At 50.1% G+C, this 16,525-nt stretch overlaps 1 protein-coding gene across 1 annotated transcript in view; it reads right to left on the bottom strand.

The window, feature by feature from the left end:
* NKAIN1 (sodium/potassium transporting ATPase interacting 1) overlaps window positions 1-13,805 on the bottom strand; it is a 40,394-nt gene extending 26,589 nt beyond the window's left edge. The window contains exon 1 of the mRNA XM_006924317.3: window positions 13,318-13,805. Coding sequence (XP_006924379.1) covers window positions 13,318-13,371 — 54 coding nt within the window. The 5' untranslated portion in view covers window positions 13,372-13,805. The remainder of the gene's footprint in view (window positions 1-13,317) is intronic.
* Between the last annotated feature and the right edge of the window lie 2,720 nt (window positions 13,806-16,525).

The following is a 16,525-nucleotide window of genomic DNA, read 5'->3' as shown; positions in this document are numbered from 1 at the left end:
ACGAAGTCCTGACCCTTTTCTAACATCAGGCCAAGAGTGCAAATAGAGCACCATGTGTCTAAGTATTTAAGGTACAAACCAAGCTAACAAGCACTTAAATAAAATATGTTTTATCTCCTTACTTAGACATAATGGTCTGGAAGGCCAGGCGTGAATTTAAACTTCCCAAACTTCTTCAAGTTCTGTGCTAGAAGACAGAAGCGTCCTGCAGGCTTTCCTTCTGCCTCTCTCTCTTCTGAGCAGGTCTGGACACATGTGTAGGCAACATCCACAATGCCCCTCTCCCCCACACACTTGGCCTTTGTCTCTGGGACCTGGGACACATATACTGTCCCTCTGGAGAAGCCCTGGCAAGTCCTGCAAGTGGGCTTGAGGCTGAGTGGACAGGGGACTCTAGGGTCTGTCGTGAGCAAACTGGTAAATCCTCACTGGAGACACATTCTCAAAGCACAGTCTCAGGCCACACAGGCGTCTGGACTCTGGGAGCAGCACGGGGGATGGAGAGAGCTTGGGATTCAGTGTCCAGAATTCTGGTAGAGCACAGCTCTACCACGTGCCTGCTGTGACTGTGGTCCAAGTGAATTCCCCTCTTGGGTCCTATTTGCTCATCTGTAAAACAGAGATGACAGTTTCTGCCTGGTAGGGTTGCAGTGAAGAGTAAATGCAATCAGGTCTGCACAAAGGTTCGTGCCTTGCTTGCAGACTGTTCGACTCCACACTGACCATCGTCTCTAGGAAGCCCTCTCTGTAACACCCAGATCCTTCACCATCTTCTCTTGTATAGCACTGGCCATGTCCCAACACAATCACTGGGCCCACATGGCTGACACCCCTGCACCTAGCATAGTGCCTGGACTAGAGTAAGCACCAATGAATATCTGACTGGCTGAGTAAATGAAGAAGCTTTGTGATTATTTACCCGGGCTTTCTGTTTGCTTATGGGGTTCATTCAAGCATCATACATTCACTGAGGGCCTGGCTGTGAGGTCCAGACAGCTCAGACACCTCTCCAGGCCTCACAGAGCTCACAGTCTAGGGAGAGAGAATCTATGTGGAAATAGATTCCAACACTGTGAAGCTGTAACGGAGGCAGTGGGTTGCCAGAGTCTGAAGGAAGATGTCAGTGGGTGGTGGGGGTGCAGGAGTACAGAGAAGCTCTAAAGAGGAAATAATGGGTTAGCTGGTCTTAAAGAGATACAGAATGGAAAGGACTTCCAGAGACTAGAACATCTCATGCAAAGGCACCGAGGTGTGAAGTGCAGCTGTCATGCTTATATCCATATGGCCAGAACTCAGGGACTGGAGGTGGTGAGCATTAGGGTTGTCAGGCCAGCCAGACAGCCCAGTGTCCCACTGGTTAGACCATAATTCTCAATGTGTGGTCCCCAGACCAGCTGCAGCAGAAGCACCTTGGAACTTGTTAGAAATGCAAATTCTCAGACCTACTAAATCAGAACCTTGGGGCAAGATCCAAAAATGTATATTTTAATAAGCCCTCTAGCTCAGGGGTCCCCAACCTGCAGGCTGTGGACTGGTACCTGTCCGTACCTGTTAGGAAATGGGCCGTATAGCAGGTAAGCAGAGGGCTAGCAAGCAAGTGAAGCTTCATCTGTATTTGCAACACCGCCTCAGCTCCACTTCATATCATCAGGCATTAGATTCTCATAGGAGCACCAGTCTCTAGTGCCAAAAAGGTTGGGGACTGCTGCTCTAGCTGATTCTGATGCACGCTAAAGTTTGAAATCGCCCCGCCCCTGCCCCATTAGACTTTCTCCTGAAGGCAAAGAGGAGCCATGGACAGGTTGTAAACAGAGAGGAGGGAGGATCAGAAAGGTACCAACAGTCTGGTGAGGGGCTGATAAAAAAACCCACATCTGAGAGTTGGTCCCATGTGGACTCTCACCTCCAGCTGGACAGAGTTGCTGTGTGCAGCAAACAAACTGTCTTTCCTTGTCAGGGAAGGGACCACTGGGAAGTCAGAGACCCCTGCTGGGCACAAGGCCTGTTGCCAGAGTGACCACCTGTCACTGGGAAAAAGGGGGCAGCGCCTTATAGAGGGTCAGTGAAGGGGAGCCGGTTATCATGGCAACCTCTCCTCAGGTGGGACAGGGTAGGAAAAGAAGAAGCTTGGTTATTCCCAGGTACCCGATCCCCACTCCCAGGAGGAAGCCCCACTGACCCCACAGTCCTCCTCTGACTACATCTAGCCCATCATCCCCTCTTCTGTCCATTTGGGCCCCAGGTGGCAGTTGCCTCCCCTCCCCATCATGAAACCACATTCTCCTTGTCACAGCCGAAGGGCTGGGGGGCTGTCTCCTTGGTTACAGCTGGGGCTCCAGTATCCATGGTGACCTTCTCTCAAGAGGCCAAGACCCTCATCTGCCAGGCCTTCACTTTCCTTTGCCAAGGCTGGTTCTGGGGGCAGTGGCCCCTGTCTGGGGGTTCTCCCTCTCTCTCTTCAGCTGACACAGTGAGAAAGAGGAACAAAAAGATGGCCCAACATGGAATGTCAGAACAACTCGGACTCAAACTTGGAAGCTTAGAAGAGAGCAAACCACACCCTCGAACCTGATAGAGCACAAAGCACGAAGGTTCTAGAGTCTGGAAAGCCTGGGTTTGAGTCCTGCACCCACGCTGTGTAATCTTGGGCAGGTTTTGTCACTTTCTGAGCCTCGGTTTCCTCCCCTGTGCATAGGAGATGATATTAGTATCTACTGCCCAGGGTTCCTGCACCAGTAAGTGAGGAAACACATCTGAAGTGAGAAGCACAGTGCCTGGCACCTCCCTGTGTCTTTTTTGCCTTCCTGTTACTCGGAGAGGAGGGAGGAGCGTTATTCCTGGGCGACCTCTCTCTGATGGTGGGACACGTGGTGGGGAAAAGCAGTGGCTCTGGGGTCAGAAACATTCCATAAACATTGACTGCTGGTTCTGCTACTATTACTTCTCATCACCTGGCCATGAATGGAGCCCTGCCTGGTAAATTGCTTCCTCCCGGCAATTTACATTTCCTATTGTCATTGTAGTCTTCATTCACTACAATCTGACACTGGGATGTTTTCTAGAAAGCAGGATTCATGAGCTTCGTAGTTTTCCTGCAACACCAGGCCCAGGCCCTGGCAGGGAGCACCCAAGAAGCTCAGCATGGAAGGGACTTGGAAATCATCTACTCTTAACTTAGTATGCAAGGCAGAAAGCCCTCCTCCCTATGCTTATCAAGCGCTCAAATGCCTCTGGGGATGAGGTCCTTATTCCCTGCTGAAGATGGACCTGTGCCCAGGACTCCAGGGAGGCCAAGCTCCACAGAGTAAGCAGGCGCTGAATGAGCAGCTGCAGGAGTTGGGGTTATAGGGAACTCCCGGGCCACCCCCACGCCCTAGCAGCGCCCCCTTCCCCTCCCGCTGAGAGTTGATAATAGGAGTGGTTCTAATTATGCTCTAATTGCTTTCTTCCAGGCAGTTTCTCTGGAGCCAAGGAGTTCAGAGTTCATGAATAAATGAAGAGGGAGGAAACGAGAAGGGATGTTTATTGATCCACAAATCTTGACATGCCAGTGTCTGTCCCACAAATGCTTAGGCATGGAGCTGTGTGCAGTTTTAAATACATACATACAAACACACGAACATACACCACAGCCCTCAAACCTCTCTCTCCAAAGAACTGGTGTGGAGGGCGGGGGTAAAGGTGGGGGGTGAAAAGGAAGGTAAGAAGTGTCCTAAACTGACTTTGGGTCCCAGTCCTAATTCTGCCATTGACTTGCACCGTGGTCTTGGGTAAATCCTAGTTTTCCCAGCTGTGTAGAGTAGGGGTGAAGGTAATGTCTGACAGCCTCGTCTCAGAAAACCCAGCCTCCAGTATGTCAATCATCCAGCTAGACAGAATCCTGGTTTGGCCCTGGCAGGCACTGTCATGCTCAGATTGCCCTTTCATCTGGATGCCTCATTCCCTGAGAACTGGCCAAGCTGCTGGGGGCCACGGGGAAGTGGTGGAAGGGACGCCCATCATCTCCATGCTGGTGGGACACCTGGCCGGGAAGAGCAGGGGTTCTGGACACTGATGTCTACTCAGCCACTCACCAGCTGTGAGGCCCTGGGCCAGTGACTTGAGTTTCTTGAGCCTCAGTTGCTTAATCTGTTAAATGAGAATGACACACTATATGTTACGAAGGTTCACCCAGGGCATATAATGGCCTTAGGCGAGTACCTGGTATATAGTGAGCATTTGGCAAGCAGTAGTTGTGATCGCTAATATTGTCAACAACCCTGCAAGGTGCAGACTGGTACCCTCATTACCAATAAAATGAAGGCACAGAGAGGTCAAGCAACTTGCCCTAAATCATGCATTAAGTGGAAGGATCCGAACCCAGGCCCATCTGACCCTCCCCGAAGCCTCTGTTCTCCAGTCTTGCTGTTCTACTATGTCTGATCCACCTAGTCCCCAAGAGCTGGCATAGTAGATGTTCATAATAATGAGCTGAATGACCGAGAAATGTAAAAAAAAATGAGTATAATAATAGGCTCCGTTTCCAGTGACCAAAATTTCCTTCAAGGTCAAAACAAAGTGCTGGGTCTGATGGACCCCAGGACTCCCTGCCTCCTCAGAGGCTGCGGACAGGCCAGGTGGGATAATGGGCATCCTTGGCATGTGCTCGTGGCAGGAAATCTTGTTACCTCTTCATGACCTCTACTAAGAAGCCAAAGTTAGGAATCCTGGCTTTGGCATTGGCCAGAACCTGCTCTGCCACTGCTTTGCTGTGTTACTTTCAGCAAATGACTTCAGTTCTCTGAGGCTCAGGGTCCTCATCTAGGAAATGGGTATAACGACAGTCCACTTCTGGGGCTGCTGCAAGGGCGATACGAGATGACACACGTGCGGCCATATGCTAGAGGCTGAGAGTGGGGCCTGGAGCGACTGTCTGGGTTTGTATCCCAGCTCTGCTCCTGCCTACAGATCCAGGTTCTACTTCTGTAAAACTCTACCACGAAGGGGTGTAATGAGGGTGAATGAGCCACTATAGGTGAAGCAGTTATAGTAGTAGGCAGTGCGTCCTAAGTGCTCAATACATCTCCTCTCTAACAGCACATCACGTGCAGAGAGCCTGCAGTTCATTTCACATATAGGGAAATGGAGCCCCAGGAAAGGTGAGGACTTGTCCAATGTCTCAGAGCCAGTTCACAGCAGAGCCGGGCCTGTGTGGGAGCCAGTTGTATGCAGGGTGCCCCGTCCAGACCTCAGCTTGCAGGGATGACCACAAGACCTTTCAGAGTCCCTGGGCCAACCTGCTCAAGGCTTGAGGACTCGGAGAGGAGGGGAAGCTGAAGTTCCCCTCTTCTGTCCTCCATGGTGGCTCCAAGGCTGGCTCAAACTAGTGAGTGTGTCAGAAGCCAGGGAGGACTGACCTGTCTTCCTGGCCCACTTGGCCGGCCCCTCCACTCCAAGGCTAGCTGCAGAGGCCTCAGGAACAATGCAGGGGCCCGAACCGGAACACCATTTGTCAGCCCTGCATGGTGGTGGCGGGCTCATCTCCATGGCAACAGTGCAGTGTGAAGGCATCCTGGCATCATTAGGGAGTGTGCTGAGTAGTATAAACAGAGGCTGCAGTAGATTACACGCCTATTATGAGCAGTCTCGGGCTCTGAGCACTGGTAATTATGCCTAATTGTGCATTTAATTGTGTAATTGAAAACCCACATCTCTGGTTCAGACTGGGGCTGCAGAACCTACCCCACCTTCAAAAAAAAAAAAAAAGAGCCTTAGGATGCATCCCTACCCTGAAAACCTTAGGCCTGCTTCCCCTTTTAGAGCAAGGGATAGCCAGAGAGGACATGGCAGGTAGTGTCTATAGACTCCCATTCCCCCTACTTCCTGTTCCAGGAGCTCAGCCAGGCTCCGTGATTTGGGGTGAGGGGTGGGAGGAACATGCTTAAGGTAAAGGGACAGAGTAAAAGCACAAAAATGCACACACTTTTCATTATTCATAATAGATACCATTTTGTGCTACTGCCACTGTCCTCTCAGGACCCAGAACCAGCACCTGGTGACTCCAAGGGACCTGCATCATCCTTAGATCACTTACCCATACAAGTGGTCATCCAACCTACCTATAAATTCTTAATCACTGCCAGGGACAGGGAACTTACCACCAGATTGTCAGTCTGTCACGGCAGAACCTCTACAGTTTGAAAACCACTGATGGATTTCAACACTCTCTCCTCCATCCCCCAGTGTCACAGACTGGGGAAAAGGAAGCTCGGAGAGAGACAGGGACAGCTCAAAGTTGTACAGCAAGTGAGCACCAGAACCTTGGGATTCTGACTTGCAGCTGAGGGCAAATTTTGTACCCTAAGGTTACTCAGGATCTAATATTGTGCTCAGCACTTTGTGAGTGCTTCATAAATCTTTGCTAAATGCTGCTCTGGGTAGGGTTAGCTGGTGGCAATTCTTACTCTCTGACCCAATGGTATTTAGTCTTTCTAGAGTTCAGGAAGCTCAGTTGTGGAAGCCAGGGGTTAGTGATGGGTCAGAACCTCCCACTCTGAACCTCTGTGGTCTGAGACTTGATTTTACAACCAAACATGCCATGTGGGCATTTGGGATGGGGATAATACAGACACTCATTCACACAGACAGACAGAGGAAGATGTCACCTGAGAGTACCTGACAACTGATACCCAGGAGTAAAGGCTGGGGCAGGTCATCAAAGGCAGGAGTCTCCTCCTCTCCCTAGAGCCTGATACTCTTATCAGTCACCACTGCCTGCAGCCAGGTGGGCCAATGGGGCAGCAGCTCTGATTTCCACCTGAGAAAGAAAGGAACTCGTTGATGACTCAGAGCTGGAGGGGTCCTTTGAGATGAGGAGTCTAACCTTCTTCCTTTACAGAGGGGGACACAGAGGCCAAACCTTCCTCTCTGATTCCCTTTGAATGAATGCCTGGCTCAGGTCATCCTCACTGTAGTCTCATGAGTATGCTATTATTATTCCCATGTTACAGAAGAGAAGACTGAGGGACAGTCAAGGCCAAGGCGACACAGATTTAGCAGAACCTCTGCTCCAACCTGGGCCTTCTACTGGTTGAAAAAAGGGACATGTCCCATTTCCTACCCCATAGTACTCAGATTCTAGAACCTGCTTTCTCATCTCCAGGGCATTCAAGACTGTGAACCCTTTGTGAGCTCCTACTCAGAATATCTTATCTCAAAAGAGCCTCTAAAAACTCTCTGAGACATATTATTACCATTCTGATTTAGAGAAATGCAGGTGGAAGCTCAGAGAGGTTAAGTGTCTTGCCTAAAGCCACCCAGTTACAAAGAGGCAGAGATGGAACTCATCAAACCCCAGCCTGACCCCAAAGCCCACGCTCTTCGCAGTCTATCTCTCTGCCTCAGGATTTGCCAGCTGCTTTGTGAGGCAGGGGCCAGGAGGCCAGAGTAACAAATAAAAACCTGCAAGCACAGTAACAGCTGTTCTAAAACCTTGGTGCTCCCTGGCAGAAGCAGGTGTCTCAGGAAGCTTGCTTTGATGCCCGAGACGCTCCCTCAGTCTCCAAATCACCATTCCTCTCCCTCTCCAGATCAAGGAGAGAGGCCAAGGGCACTGGGACTGGCATCCCCTGAACCAAAGCCAGCTCCACTCCCTGTGGCCTTGAACTAGCTTTGAAAAAAACATATATCTGGCCTCAGCCTGCTCTCCCATCACCCACTCCTCTCTGAAACTAAAGAAGAGACTTCAATGATCAGAGATGACCATCTCCACATGGTCCAGATTTTATAACTGTTCTAAAATCCTTTCCCCTTGATCACTCATCTGAGGCCTAGACTGTATCTTCTGTTTCCTTGGTAACAAATCATTCTTCTGAGCCTCAGTATGCCCAACAGTAAATGGGTATAAAAACCATACCTACTTCACAGAGTTGTTATGAGGGCTGATAAGTTTTCAGTACAGGTTAATTTCTTTCCTGGGTAACTTTTTCTCAACCTGTATCATAGTTTCCCCTTAAGCCCAACACAAGCCTTGAGGTGAGTAGAACTGGGGATAGTTCTGGGGAGGAAGGCATTTGAACAATCAGCTCAGGAGATCTGGCATCTAGTAACAACCACTATGGCTGAAGAAAGATTTAGATTTCTCTATCTGTTTCTACATCCAGCAATCCCACAATCATACAGGGGAAGCAATGGGGCCTGCACGGTAGAAGGTAGGAGTCCTAGATCTGGGTTTAAATCCTCATTCTGTTCCTGCTATATATGTGGCCATGAATAAGCCAGATAGTAACAAGAGACAGGTATATGAAGTGCTTAGCACAGTGCTTGGCTCGTAGCAGACACTAAACCAAAAGAAGTTGTTCATTATTATTGTTGTTATTATTATTTCCCACTGAACCATACATTTTCCATGTAAAGAACCTAAGACTTAAAAGAGTTTATGGGAATGACTCTGACCACTACATTTCTAATCTGGGTAGAGATAGGGGCTGATGTGACTTGTCCAAGCCACAAGGTAAATGACAGCTAGCCATAGGGAACATGTCACCTGGGCCAGACACTGTGCTGGGTGCTGTGTGCGCACTGTCACGTGGACTCCCCCAAACCGTCATGGGGTAGGGGCTATTGTTCTGACTACTTTATAGGAGAGAGGCAGAGGCTCAGAGAGGGTGAGGGACTTTCTGGAAGTCACAAAGGAAGGCAGCAATGTCTGTCTGACCCCAGGTGTATTGCTCCTAACCCCTGTGCCAGATTTTAGAGCAGATGCCATTTACAGGATGCTTATCTCAAAATCGCCCACCTACCTACCCACCCCTACAAAAGGAGCCATTCCCCAGGCTCCCTGGAGGCCTCCTTCTCCATTCTACTGGGCTCTGCCCACATCATAAGGGTCTTGAGAGATGTTTGGCCTCAGTCTGTTCATATGCAAAAAAGGAGTCCTTCACCCCAGCCCCACTTATCCAAAGGAGCATGAGGAACAAAAAGGGTCAGTGGCCTGGACAAGCTCATGCTCCCGACTCTGAAGCCTGGCTCAAGGACCTGATGCACCGAGAGCAGAGCCAGACCCTCCCCAGGAAGCCATGAGCTTGCAGATATAGCAGCTTCAGAGCACAGACCCCCGCAGGAGCCATCTCCCTCTGTCTTCACCATCACTACCACTAATAACGACATCAATCAGGTTGACCACGTTTCACACCATTACTCGCAGCTTTTTTGACTTTCCCCCCTCACCCACCACTTTCCAGAAAGCAAAGAGCTTTCCAGAAGGGAAGAGAATGAAACCAACATTTTTCCAAGTTCCTACTATGTGCAGAGAACCTGGCTGAGCCCTTTTTACAACTCTGCCAGGTAGAGATGACTCTTTCTCTTTGACAGAGAAAGAAACTGGGGTCCGAAGGAGTGAACGCATGTGTCCAAGGTCACACAGAGCTGGGGGAAGAACGACCAGAGCAATGATGTATTCGTGAGCACACATTGGCTCACAGTGCCAGGCATGTGCATAATCCTACTAAAACATTACCATTTTCATTTTCAGATGAGGAAACTGAGGCCTGAAGCAATGAACAGACCTGTCTGAGGTCACACAGTGCTTAAATGTGAGCAGCAGAGTGGCGCAGGGGAGAGGGGTGGCTCTCTGTTCAGGCAGAAGAGTGCTTGCAGGCAAACCTCATCACCTCTCTGAGCCTCAACGTCCTCATCTGAAAAGGGGGATAATAACACCTCTCCCATTGTGTGGAATAACAATAATAAGAAGGGAAAAACTGTAAAATAGCTAACAGTTATCGATTGTTTAACATGTACCAGGCACTTTGCCAAGCACTTTACATATGTAAGCTCATTTGGTTAAATGAGGTAATGCATATAAAGTGCTTAGCACAGGACTCCAGAAATGGGAGTAATAATGATGATGATGAAGAAATTGATGATGACTCCCTTGGGCAAATATGCTCAGTTCATCTTCTTACGGGAAGAAAAGAGTGAGTGGCCTGAAAGGTTTCAGGAAGGAGGTGGATGAGAAAAGGGCAGGGTCTGGACAGGAGAGGGAAAAGGGAAACACATAAAAATTAGAGATGAATATATTAATAATGTTGAGATGATACACCAAGTAGAAGCCAGGAAAGCAAAGGACAAGATAAAGCAAGATATTCTAGGGAATGGAACCAGACCAAGATGCACTGAAACCTCCAGGCCAGCCCAGACCTCATCCCACAGTCCCAGCTGGGCAGAACTGGCAGGACCCTAGAGACATAGACCAATGGTTCTTCCCTTTTACAAATAGAAAAACCGAGGCTTGCAGTGGGGACAAGACTTGCCCAAGGTCACAGGGCATCAGTGGCAGAGCCAAGTTTGAATCCAGGCCTTCTACCTCTCAGCTCAGTGCCCAATACCTGCTGCTTCACACAAAGGAATTGAGCTGTAGGGGGGTACCTCGATATGTTTGGGTCACAAGTCCGTGAAAACATCCCATGGTATATATACATCATTAAGATAATCACAATAAAAAACTAGGGTTTATTAAATCTCACTCTGTGCCTGGCACAGTGTTATGTTCATTATATACATTTAATCTTCACAACCCTAAGATTTGGGACTGTTTATCTTTATTTAACAGATGACAAAACCGTGGCTCGGAGAGGGTAAGCAACTTGTCTAAGATCCATCACACAGCTAGGAAGTGACAGTCAGGACTCAAACTCCAGAGCCTTGTCCCTATACTTGTCCACCTGAATGGCACAGCCCCCACCTGCTTCTCCTACTCTCCAGTACACCCTCGCACTCTACTCCCTCACTCAAAGCAAGTCTACCCCAACTGCAGAAGAGTGTTTAGAACAGGCCTGTTTTACTGCACTGATCAAACCCCATTTGAAAAAGAAAAATGACAGTTCCTCTTGTAGAGTTTTCATCTGAGAAAACTAGCAGCCTTTTCCTTCTCTGCCCCTTTCCACCGGATGAGAAAACAGTCTCCCTTCTCTCTGAGATGATGTCGGGTTGGTGAATTCCAGCATCCAGGAGCACATTATGGAAGCTGCCAGGCAGTAGAGGCTCCGAGGGGTTAGTGACAGTTGAAGGGACCCACTCTGCAATCAGTTTTCAAGTTCCCCCTGGGGCACCTCCCTACATTTCCCAGCCAGGCCTTGTCTAACTCCAAAGCGCCTTTGCTGGTGAACTCTCTTTGTGGGAGGGTGAGTTTAGCTTAGCTGGGGAGAGCTATGGAGGCAGGTGAGTGGGAGGCAGGAAGACAACCACTACTACCTTCATGTCTCCATAGAGTAGTAAACATCTCCCAAGGGACCCTTGACTTATCAGACAACAGAGGGTGCTGGTCAGCTGCATGGCTTCAAAGCCTGGCTCCTAACTGTGGAACTTTGGGCAAGTTACTTTATAGAGTCATTATCAGGATTTAATGAGTTAATACATAAAAAAGTGCTGGCAAGGGTATCCAGCACCTAGTAAGTACTCCCCAAAGCTAACTCTTGTTATTATCACCAAGAGAATATGAGCATGGGACAAGCTATTAATAGTGCTTACCTTTGGTTGTGGGACTGGTTATAAAAGGAAACTTTTAAAAAGTCTTTTGCCCTGTTTATTTATTGAATTATTCATTTTTTATAATATGCATATATTACTCTTCTAATAAAAAAATCTAGTTTAAAATTTAAAAATGAACAAAGAGAAAAAATCCTCTGAAGTTGCAGCACTTCTTGGCATTTTATGTTCCTCAACGTAGATAAAGAAGAATGTTTCTACTGTGAGCCAGGAGTTGCCAAATAACTGATTCATTCATTTATTTTACAAATATTAATGGAGTGCCAGGCACTGTTCCAGCTGCTGGGGATTTAGCAGGGAACAAAACAGATCATTTCTGCCCTTCTGGAGTTTCCATTCTACCTCATCTTAATTAATCTCTTCTACAACCCTCAAGGATGAGCAATTTAGAGACCAAGGCAGACCCAGGCAGAAGTCTCTTGCCTGCATCCCACAGCTGGGAGCAGGGCTACAATCCCCCAAGCCAGGCTGTTTGTACCACTGCCCAAGAGGGCAGGCCTGTGGATGGAAGGTTTAGGGCTGGTGTCCCCAAGAGGTGAGAAGGAAGATGAATAAGGAAGTCTGCATATCCAAGCTCAAAGCTTTACTATGTTTTATTGAACACACTGTGGTGAAAGAGAGGTAATGGATGCAGGTGAAAACTAGAGACTTAGATCACAGAGACAGGCACAATTGACACTCAGACCTGAGTTTTTCCCATGGAGTTCCCCATGTACCTCTATCTAGCAGAGTGGCAAAGCTTTAAAACCCCTGGTTGTTGGGCCTCAGCTCTAGGGTAGGCAGGAGACCCTGGTCCCTCCTAAACCACCTTCCTAAATTCACCTGCCAGAGCCTGAATTGAAGGAAAGGGCTGGTCTCCTTCTGCCCCTGAATTCACTCAGCTGGCCTCCCAGATACGAGAGCGGGAGTTCTCTAAGTGAGGGTGAGGCATAGTGTTCCCAGATGCTCCCGTCCTACCCAGGGCACCCAAGTATCCCCACCCCTATCAGTGCCAGCCCAGGCAGAGGAGCTGGTCTGCTTGTGCCCACCCCTGATGCTCTGGTGGAATAGTGGCCACAGCTCAGGTGGTCCAGCATCCGGTTGGCGAGACTGGCCCAGTACCTGGCAGCTCCTTATGACACTTTCCAGGGAGGTGGCTCTCCCTTTCCAGGCCTGCCCAGTCAGGAGGGTGTAGGGAGGCAGAAAGAGCACAAAGGAGTGAACGGTTCTTGGAGTCTAAGATCCCAACACAAACAGATGAACATGGACCAGAAATGGTCAGAGATCTAGAGACATACCAAAGAGAAACCCGGAGAAGGACACACACAGGAGCAGACACTTTGTGAGAAACACTCACAGGGGCGGAGACCAGAGGCAGAGAGACCCGGAAGGGAGACCCACGCAAACGAGTGATCTAGAGAAAAACACACAGGCAGGGATCTCAACAGATCCACAAACCAGCCCCGGACACACCCCCAGCCCCAGCCAGCCACAGTTCCACAGCGCACCCCCTGAAGGAGGCCACTGGCACAGTGCTGGCCAGACGCGTGGAACCCCAGATGCCGGGCGGGCCGGGGACTCGCGCACAGGGCGCAATTCTGGACCCGGGAAGCGCCAGGCGAGAAGCGCACACAAAGAGACAGCCCGGCCAGCAGGAGCAGGCTCCGCCCGTCCGCACCGTGACTCCAGACCACCCCCCATCAGGGCACTCGCACCACACACACACATGGAGCCACAGCACCCCATCCGCACGCCCCGGGCCCCCGCCCCGCCGCGCCCCACCCAGTCCCAGCCGCCTGGGCGCGCGGTGCTCACCAGCTGCAGGCAGCAGAAGGCGACAAGCGTGCAGCGCCCGCTGCACTTGCCCATGGCTCCAGGGGCCGCACAGGCGGTCCGCCGCGGTGCCCCTTTAGCTCGGCGGCCGCCGCCTTCTCGGCGCCGCACGAGCTCCGCGTCCTTCCCGTAGGGCGCCCCGGGCGGCGGGGCCAGGATCCTACGGCCGGGCCCGGGAGCGCCGGGTCCTCAGGGCTGGGGCGGGCCGCCCGCGCTCGGAGTCCATGGTCCGTGCGCCCGCGCGCTGGCTCTGCTGCGCCGCGCCTCCTTTGTCTATCCCGCCGGCCGCCAGGCGCGCCTCTTGCCGCGGGGCCGCTGGCGGGGAGCGCAGAGCAGGGAGCGCAGGCACCGAGCGCGGGGCAGCGCAGAACAGCACTGCCCAGCTGGGGCGGCCGCCCGGGCACTCGGCGGCCGCGGCTTCCCAGCCCCACCACGTGGCTCTGCCGCGGTCGCAGCCAAAGAGAGGGAAGGACGGAGGGTAGGGGAGGGGAGGAAAGGGGAGAGGTGGGGCGGAGCGGCCGCGAGAGCGGAGGGGAGGTGAGAAGGGGTAGGGAAGTGGAGAGTTGGGGGAGAGGCAGAGAGTGAAGTGGGAAGAGTGCAGGCTTGGGGGCTGACAGCCCTGGGTCAGACCCGAACTTCACTGCTCCCTCACTGTCTGTGTGACCTTGGGCAAATCACATCACCTCTCTGAGCCTCAGTTTACTTAAACAAAGTAGGAATAATAACGTCTGCTTCAGTGTTGCCAGGAAGATGAAATGCATTTATGTGAACAAAGCCTGACCTCCTGAGGGTGCGGGAGCTCGCCTCTGTCCACCCTGTCTCTAGGGCCTCGGGGTTCCAACCTTGGTCCTCTATTTCCACTCCAGTTCTCAGATTTGCTTGGCATCCCCGCCTCCCTCCTGAATGCCTGGTCATATTTCCTTCTTTCCCTCTTTTCTTCTACTGGTATTTATTGAGCCCTGACTGCATACACACCTCTGGGATCTAGAGATGAGCCCTGCAGCACTGTGCCAGAACCCATTGAGCTTCCCAGTCAGGCTCCCAGGGCCAAGTCTGGGCAGGGCCCTTAACCCAGGTTGCAGTATGTGTGTGTGGGGGGCGGGGGGGGGGTAGTTTCAGGAAGGGAAGGGCTTGTCAGCATAAGACAGCCTTCTCCAAGAGCCCCCCCCCTCCACACACACCAAAAGCAAATTATCAGACACATCCCAAATCCAATTAATCACCCCTGCCTCACTCCTAACTTCTCATAGTCATCTTGGTGATTAGCATCACTCAACTGGGAATCTCTGTGTCATCCTCTGGGCTTCTCTATCCCGTCTGACCTGCCATTACATTCTGTGAACTGTACCTTCTAGCTAATATCTATGAAATACCTACTATGTGCCAGGCTGTCCACTGGGGATATGGGAATGCACCAGTCTCTGCATTCACTGAGAACAGCCTAGCGAGGGATTGTCATTAAAACAAGAAAACACACCAATAAATACATAATAACAAATTCTGGTGAGTGCCTGAAAGCATAATAAAGAGCAAAAGAGAGAATAAGGGGGCATAATTTATGTTTGGAGACCAGGAAGGACCTCCATGAGGAAATGACATTGATACTAAGAAAATAGAAGAGAAGGAAAGGCAGAGGAGTAGAGAAGTGTTCTAGCAGAAGAAAGAACATTTCTTATTCTTGCTCTTCCCTTCCACTCTCACTAGCCCTCTTGACCCAGAAGGCAGCATGACATAGATTAAGACTACAGTTTGGACCAAAATAGCCTGGGTTCCAGTCTCAGCACTGCCACTTGTATGCTGCTTACGTAGTAATCAAACACATTATTATCTGTTCCTAGGACTGGCTACATACTTTGTGAAGACCAGTGTAAAATAATAATGCAAGGCTCCTTGTTAAAAAATTAAGAATGATGACATAGCAGAGCATTAAACCAAGTACAGGTATGGCACTGTGCTGCTGAAGCCAGCCCTGTCTCCTTCCTGGACTACTAAAAAGGTCTCTTCACTGGTCTCCCTCCTCCATCCATTCCTCAGCATGCCACTTGGTATTTTAAAGCACACAGGATACTCAGTAGAATTGAAACTACATGTGCTGAGGTTTTCACTTGGAATAACAAGCTGAGAGAATAGTGGAAACGTTCTCGGCCATACTTGGGCTAGTAACAGCTGTGTCCAACCAGATTCCATGACTAGACAGGCACCCAGGAGTCTGTGAAGTCCCTGAAATAATATGCAAAGCTTCATGTGAGCAGATGTGCCTTTTTCAGAGGAGAGGGTCCATAACTTTCATGAGATTCTCCAGAGTCCATTTCCCACAAAAGAATAGGAACCCGCCCACAAAGGATTAGCCCAGATGTGACAGTTCTCTACCAAATCCTCTTTGGGGCCTCTTCTATGTAAAGCCTCTGCCAGTTGCCTCTGTGATGCTACCAAAGCTATTCGATAATAATAACAATAACAGCTACCATTTACTGAGTGCTTACTCTAAGCCAGGCACTTCACATACATCATCTCATTTAATCCTTGTGGTAATAGTGGATTCCACTGGGGCTGTGACCGGCCCTTGCCAGGTTTTTGTCTCTATCACGTCATGCCTATGACACCCTGTTCCCAGACTTGACTGACTCACTCGACCAAGGATAGTCTGTCTGACATCAGCAAAACTAGCTTCTGCCCCTTGGTCATTTCCACTTAGTCCAAGTCTCACTCTGATGAATCTACATCACGCTTTGTGTATGTTGTTCTTTCTGTCTAGACTGCATCTCCCATTCAAATTCTTAGCCTGGAGAATTCTATAAATTTCAAATTTCAGCTCAACTGTCACTTTGACCTGGGGGAGGTGCCCTGCCTTTGGGCTCACACCTTTATTATAGCTGTTACTGAGATTTACTGTACTTGTCTGATTTTGTTTTCCCCAAGAGACTGTGAGCTCTACATAGTCAGTGACTGTGTCATAAATTTTCTCTATATCCTACAGGGCTTGGATCATGTCAGGAGTCAGCAAGTATGTGGTAAATGAATGATCTTCCCAGCCTGGGGCCCCAGCATACCTTGTGCCCTCTTTACCACCTGCAAGTCCAGGATTCTAAGGGGGAGGGCAATCTAATTGTAGGAACAGATGGAACCGGCTTTGGCAAGGAATTGGGGGGTGAATTAGTAGCTGGGGATGATGTCAGGAGGGACTTGCAGA

This window comes from Pteropus alecto, unplaced genomic scaffold, assembly GCF_000325575.1.
Source record: "Pteropus alecto unplaced genomic scaffold, ASM32557v1 scaffold39, whole genome shotgun sequence".
In the NCBI taxonomy this organism is placed as follows: domain Eukaryota; kingdom Metazoa; phylum Chordata; class Mammalia; order Chiroptera; family Pteropodidae; genus Pteropus; species Pteropus alecto.
Note: the sequence above shows the minus strand (reverse complement) of the source record. Positions and strands in the feature narration are given on the sequence as shown.